The sequence below is a fragment of the Etheostoma spectabile genome, chromosome 19 (assembly GCF_008692095.1).
Source record: "Etheostoma spectabile isolate EspeVRDwgs_2016 chromosome 19, UIUC_Espe_1.0, whole genome shotgun sequence".
Lineage (NCBI taxonomy): Eukaryota > Metazoa > Chordata > Actinopteri > Perciformes > Percidae > Etheostoma > Etheostoma spectabile.
In genome coordinates this window covers 17,271,536-17,278,410 of record NC_045751.1, presented here as the reverse complement: position 1 = coordinate 17,278,410, position 6,875 = coordinate 17,271,536, and the positions used below count along the sequence as shown (strand labels likewise).

General features: G+C 41.1%; 1 protein-coding gene across 3 annotated transcripts in view; it reads left to right on the top strand.

Annotated features, from left to right (window-relative positions):
- The window catches only part of tbc1d14 (TBC1 domain family, member 14), a 55,923-nt gene that overhangs the window by 37,542 nt on the left and 11,506 nt on the right, over window positions 1-6,875 (top strand). The window contains exon 1 of one of the 3 annotated variants that reach the window (XM_032544428.1): window positions 2,943-3,325. The exons of the other annotated variants lie outside the window; for them this stretch is intronic. Within the exon in view, the coding sequence (XP_032400319.1) occupies window positions 3,323-3,325 (3 nt within the window). The 5' untranslated portion in view covers window positions 2,943-3,322. Of the gene's footprint in view, window positions 1-2,942; window positions 3,326-6,875 lie in introns of those variants that run through there. 3 annotated transcript variants of the gene reach the window in all.

Below are 6,875 nucleotides of genomic sequence, written 5' to 3'. Positions count from 1 at the left end.
CACAGGGCCCGGGCTTGTCTTGGAAAAAGTCATGAGTGTCTCTAGGCCTGGAGCCAAGACCCGGCACATATCAGGTCAATGAACACAGTAGCAGGTCATAGATAGATAGATAGATAGATAGATAGATAGATAATACTTTATTCATTCCACAATGGGGAAATCCACTTGTTACAGCAGCAGGTTTCCACAGTAAAAAGCCAACAGACAATGTGCAAAAATTCCTGAATGAATGTAAAGTGGCATTATATAAAAGGTGTCATCACCAGAACCCCCTCATTTCATCATATAACCCTGGTTCTTCAGCAGCTCCATTGGCTCCCGGTTCAATTCAGAATACAATTGAAAAAAAAAATGCCTTCTCCATAACTTTCAAAGCCATCCTAACCTTGCCCTCCATATCTATCAGAACTCCTACACATTGCCGTCCCCTCCCGCTCCCTCAGATCTTCCTCCTCTATCCACCTCACTGTCCCCCATGCTCGACTCATCACCATGGGGACCAGAGCCTTCAGCCCCTCGCTCCCCAGCTCTGGAATACTCACTCCCACCCGACCTCCGAACATCAACCTCTCCCTCTGTTCAAAACTAGACTAAAAACCCATCTGTTCCAGCTCGCTTATGTAAATACACTGTTCCTGTTTTGTTTTGTTTTTTGTTTGTTTGTTTTGTTGTTTTTGTGTTTTGTTTTTTGTTATTGTTTTGTTATTACTACTTACCTTGGTATGTTCCCTGTATCTGTCTTTTATTGTCTGTAAAGCGTCCTTGAGTGTTAGAATGGCGCTGTTAAATAAAATGTATTATTATTATTATTATTATTATTATTATTATTATTTGCAAAGTAAAGTGAGGTGGCCATAGTACAAAAAAATTGCAATATAAATAAGTAAGCGCTGTGAAATTAAATTTGAATAATATGTAATTAAATAATATAGCAAAAGTAAGTGACCATAATATACATAAATGATATTGAAGTGTAACCATAATATTGAAAAAGTAAGAACTCGTAATGAAAAAATATAAATACAGATAATAAAAATAAACCTAGAGCAATGGTGCACTGTAATTAGAGCCTGTGCTCGCATTTACCCTGTGTGTAACACATGGAAATTATCTCTTCTCTGCTCTTTGTGCTGTTGAAACCTGGTTGAAAGGCCTGTTAATGTGCAGTTCCTACACTTTACATATCAGCCCTTTGGCTTTAAATAGCTTATGTTGACTATCTTTTTGTATAAGTCAGAAATTAGAACCCTAGGATTGACATGCTGTCTCCTACAAAATTGCTGGTACACACATTTGCTCACCCCCCCCCCCTCCCCCACCTCCTCATGTACGTTGTAGCTGAAGTCCATCTCATCTGTGGTTGTAACCCTATATTGAACCTTAGGAATCGGTTAACAAGGCTAGGTTTTCAAGCCTTTGTCTTGCCACTGGGGCTGCTTCTCTCTCTCTCTCTCTCTCTCTCTCTCTCTCTCTCTCTCTCTCTCTCTCTCTCTCTCTCTGTGTGTGTGTGTGTCTTTATTTGCCATTGTTCAGTTGCTATGAGACACACTGTTCCAGCCAAATTTCCACCTGCAACATTTCCCCTCTGAGAACACTGTGAATTAAGTTTTACATTTTACTTTACACCTCTTAAGTCTGGGGACTTGAGTAAATCATAAGGCATCAATACAATGTCTGGTCACAATGAATTGTTGCCTGCTAAAAGAAAGAAGAAGAAAGAAGTGATTTAGAGAATGTTTTTTGCATGATAAAAATGAAAATAAGCTATACAATCTATTTCTAAACTGCTAATTAACCAGCAAGTTGTGTTTTAAGTTGTTTTTTTTCTGCTTGTGGAGAACTATGTGACAAATGAAACTATATTGATGAGGACCGGCGAGCTAAATCTTCCGTCCCAGAGTATACCAAGCAGACACACAGCTTGGGTGGAGGCGCTGGAGACAGACTCAGACATACACGCTGCGAGCCGTTGTAGATTTGTGTCAGTCCTGCAAACAGATTCAGGAAAGTGGCTGCATGTGTCTGACAATGCACAAAATATCAACACCGGTACAAGTGCAGAAAGTGTGTTACAGCCTCCCGGACAGGTGAACTGAGACTTATCGTTCAACGGTTAATGATTGGTTAAAATTTTATTTCATTGTGCTTTCTTTTGGAAGGCTGGCACCCAAAATTCGCCACTTAACGCTAGCTATCACTAAACAGAAGTTAGTGTTAATTTCAGACCCTGCACATGCGGTACAATGTCTTGAAGGAGAAAGTAGGCCTATCAACAGAAATCAATTATCAAAAAAAAAAATGCCGCTATAGTGCCATTACAGTATTTTCCAGGCTGCAAGTGCAGTGCAAAGACTCCTAGAGTGCAGATGCAGAAGACCTAGAAACGCGGACCAATCAGAGCCGACTGGGCTTTTTGGGAGAGAGGCTTGAAGAGACAGGGGCTAAAACAAAGCGTTTCAGACATAAGGTGAATACGGGTATATTTAGAAAGAACATTAAAGCATGTAAACGTGTTCTAGTATAAGCCCAAAAGAATGAACTCGAAGATGAGCATAATATGAGACGTTTCATTTTAATGGAAAGTCATTTAAACCCATTCCAGACATAAATGAATACAGGATTTTGCTAACCATTACTGATAGTTTTGCATAAATTGGGCTGCTGCTGAATGAGTAAAAACTTGTAATGCTTCTAGGGAAAGCTGTTCATCTCCTACAAGTCTGATTGCTGCGTTGGTAGGCATAATTTAATAAGCAGGAAACCAGGGGAAACATTCTCCCAGAGCACAAGATGTGTAACTTATATCACCACTTTAGCTATACTCGTTTAGTCCTGAACGGATTAAAGGAGCAGAAGGCTGATTGGCTGAAACCTGATCCATTACTCCGGGATTGAGTAGAATGGCTGCCAGGGCACAGCAGAGCGCAGAGCTCCTTTCAGTGCAGCGATGGTGACTAATAACATACGGTCGGTGCTGATTTGCTGACACACACGCACAGCAGCAGCAACAGACCTGATGCAGAGCCGTACAGTGTAGCGTCATTGCTCAGAGAGAGAGAGAGAGAGAGCGAGAGAGCGGGGGAGGAAAAAAGAGGGGTATCATGCTGCTGCTGCATCGTTTCCAAGATGGGGTGTGTCCCTCCGTTGGCAGCTTGACTGTCCTTCTGCCCTCCTTTTTGATCTGCTCCTCCTCCTTGTCTTCCTGCTCCTGGGTGTCTTGTTGCCAGGAGTGATCCCCCAGGAGCGGCAATGACACTAGGCTAAGGTTTTGGAAATAAACCCCCACCGGAGGACTGGCCGCATGTAAGAAACGGCAGCGTTCATGGTGAGTGAGCATTTGCACTGCGAGGACAAGCGGGTGAGCTCGGTGACCCACTGTGTCTCTCTCTCGTCTGGCAGAACTAGAGGGGATTGGTAGTCCGAGCGTGAAAGAGACGCAGCAGAGAAAGAGGATTGCTCGGGTTTCACATAATAGCCTCTTTCAGCTTGTCTAGCTCTGTGCTTTGTAGTGGGAAGCGGGCTGACTGTCAGGATGTCTCTAGATAGATGAAAATGTTTAGTTTCCAGAATGTGTTGATGGATTGACTGTCCACCTAGGAGGGGACCCTTTTCATTGTATGTAACTCGACATGAAGCCTTCGACTTAGTACAACAAAAGCACGTGCAGCGGTGTGACAGTGCCGTCTTTTTATTTTGGCTTTATGGAGACACAGCATCTGCTTTAATGGCCAAGTAAGTGTGAACACATGTATGGAATTTGACTCTAGCTTTATGTTGCTCTTAGCTTATTTGACAGCTGAATCAGTGGGACTCTGTTTATTTCCGCTTTCTAGTAAAACATGCTTGCATTAAAAAGTACTGGATTGTATCTGAGCGTTTGGTACCAGTGCTCGTGATTCCATCTGTTTGTTTGGATGTTGTACTTTTTCTTCAATTTGTCTCAACGCAGCTAACCGATCATTGCGGCCTTACAAAAAGACTCCCCAGCTTCCTTGTGGTAACTACATTACCATTCAGTAGTCCATCTGTCTCCTGCTGTGTGCCAAGAATACTACAAATTTAATCAGTATTTGAAATACATTTATGTATTACCTCAAAAATATTGTATCGGCTCTTCATTTGCACAGTCTATATTAAGTGGATTTAGTTGATTATTAAGTTCATTTCTCAAATGATATGTGTAAAGCAAAAAAGAAAATTGTAGTTGATTGTTTCTAAAATTTGACAGTGTCCGAGGTTTAGGAGTAAAATCCCACAAAGTGACTCCTACAATGATCCACAGTTACAAGTCAAGTAGTCCAAATCTGAGAGTTATTGTGACGTAATTATCGGTAAAACACAATCAATGGAAGTGATGCGTTGAATTTGAGCAATGGCTGTCAGTAGTGAACCTGTAACCCGTTGTTCCGTGCTTGATGGGCTTTGGAACAAAACTTTTGGGCAGTTTCCAGTTCAAATCTGTGTGTTTGGCTGCTTCCTAGCACCTATAGTTTGAAAGCCTCAAGGCCATTAGCAGCCAGCATGACAGCCTGCCAGCCTGTCAGTGCAGCCAGGGATGCAGAGAGTGCCTAACACCACTACCAGGAAATTGGAGGGCAACTGAAAGTACGTAGGGCTGTGCAATTAATCAAATGTTGTGCTTATGATTTCAGTTCCTAACGTTTACAAAAACAGAGTATTCAAAAAAACTATTATTTTTGCATTTTCTTGTGTTTGCTATGAGGAGGGAAAAAAAAGTTCAAATGGGCAAAATATGTATGAACATTTCACAGTTCAAGGTGTCAATGAGTAATCGTGTTCAATAATCATGATTACAATATTGTCCAAAAGAATCATGATTATGATTTTTTTCCATGGTCTAGCAGTCCTAACTGAAAGCCAGCGTGACAGCGCTGGTTGCCCTGGCGCCAGGTTATAGGATACAATAGCTATTTCAGCAGCTAAAAGCTTCTATCCCATATACAGAAAGGGTTAAGTTCCACATTAAAAGGGAGGGGACAGGAGTTTCTTACCATGGTCGAAAAAGTTAACAATGAAGCTTCACTTTCTATGTGAATGAGCAGAATAAATGCATGCATTCATTCTCTCAAGTTTATCTGTCCGCTGCTAAATTAAAGGGAGAACTCCACCGATATTGCAGATTAAAGTCAGTTTACAGGTCTTGGGAAGTACTAATGCATAGTGGGAAAAGGTGTACAGTATAAAGCCTCTTGTGGTTGTGGCTCCAGGTGAGCTGTGTGATAAACTGGTCATCTTAAGTGCTGATTCACCATTTGGACCAATTGTTAAGAGCGAGAGGAATGTAGAATTATGTGGTTAGCCCTTACCAACCTTTAAATTATGATTTTATTAGTTATTAATTTAGCTAATAAGTATGGGAAGTTTGTCACAATCACATTATACTTTTACACCACTCGCTTCCCTATTTGCACCATACGTTTTGTCATGTCACATTCACACTTCCCTTCCCTTCCATACACACCACTCAGGACAGCTTCACAAGCATCCTGTCTTGTGTTTCACCTTGTTGGAAGCACCTGCATTACTGCAGCATGGAGCCAAATTGCTCCTTCCCCCCATCTACCTCACTCTTATTTTCCACCTCCTCCCTCTTTCTGCAGCCTCCATATATTCTCAGGGTCCAAAACTCCGGCTAACTCTTTTCATCGACCTGTAGTTGTTCTTCTGGGTACACACCGAGGGCACATGCATGTACTGCTGCTGCTCATTAAAGCACAACGCAATACTGACTAAAGGGAAAGGGAAATATTGTTTTGTGAATCTGTATTTTTTGCTTATACTATAAATGAAAGGGTTTAGATCATCTGGTTAAACTACCTGAATGAGCCCAATTTTACTAAAACTGATACAAATGTTGGACAAAACTACAAAAATAGGTGTTTAAATGTTGACCAAAACTGTCAGCTATCAATTATTATTATTCTTACATCATTACCATCCTTCCTCTCTTGAATAAACCGGGCATGCTTAGGGTCCTGTCAATAAACAACATGTTAGCTTTCTTGCTAACTGACCTTTAACAAATTAGCTAGAGGGCTATTGTGACTGACTAGTGCTAGCATGTTCCCAGCTTGCTAGCTTGATAGAGGTTAGCTTATGAGCTACAGTAGTTAAACTACTGGCACCGCAAGTGGTCAATGAGTCACAAAGCTTCTATGGGATGGAGGGAAGTATAGAGCAGTTGAAAAGTGAGGATTTGGACATGCACATGAGAATACTGACTCAGCCTGTGTGTAGCGTGCCACTCTCATCCCAGCTCTGAGTGCAGTTACCCATGAATCACCTCTGTAGTACTCATAACTTCCGACCTCACTCTTCCTCCATCATTGCCCTCATTTGTTTCTGTTTTCTGTGTCAACGGCTCTCCCTTAATGCCCAATTCTATAGAGATGTTTTATGCATTCTACTCAAAGGCTTTTCGATAGTCTAGCTCTTGTCTTCTTTTGTCTTTCCTTTCATCTTATTTGGACCTGAGTAGATTCCCTGCTTTGTGCAAATAAGAAAATGCCCTACCATCATTCTGAAATGTGTCCACCTTTTTTCTGACAAGTTATTGCGAGACAAGAGAAGTAAATACTGGTGACTGCTACTTTGTGTTGATTCCCCCTTTTTACAGCTTGATTTTCTGTATTCTTCTTTGCTTTTTAAGTTTTTCAGCTTTTTTGTTTTTCTTGTTTATGCTTCTTTGAAAGGAGTTGGATGAGAAGCTCAATGTCACTCTCAGATCTCTGTCCGTTAAATACGAAAAATGTCTTGCACATGCGCACTGTAAAGCCGCAACTCGTTTTTTTAATGCTTATGACTTTTAACTGTTTGTACTTGTGTTTTATCTGTTTTAATGATTTTGTGTAAAG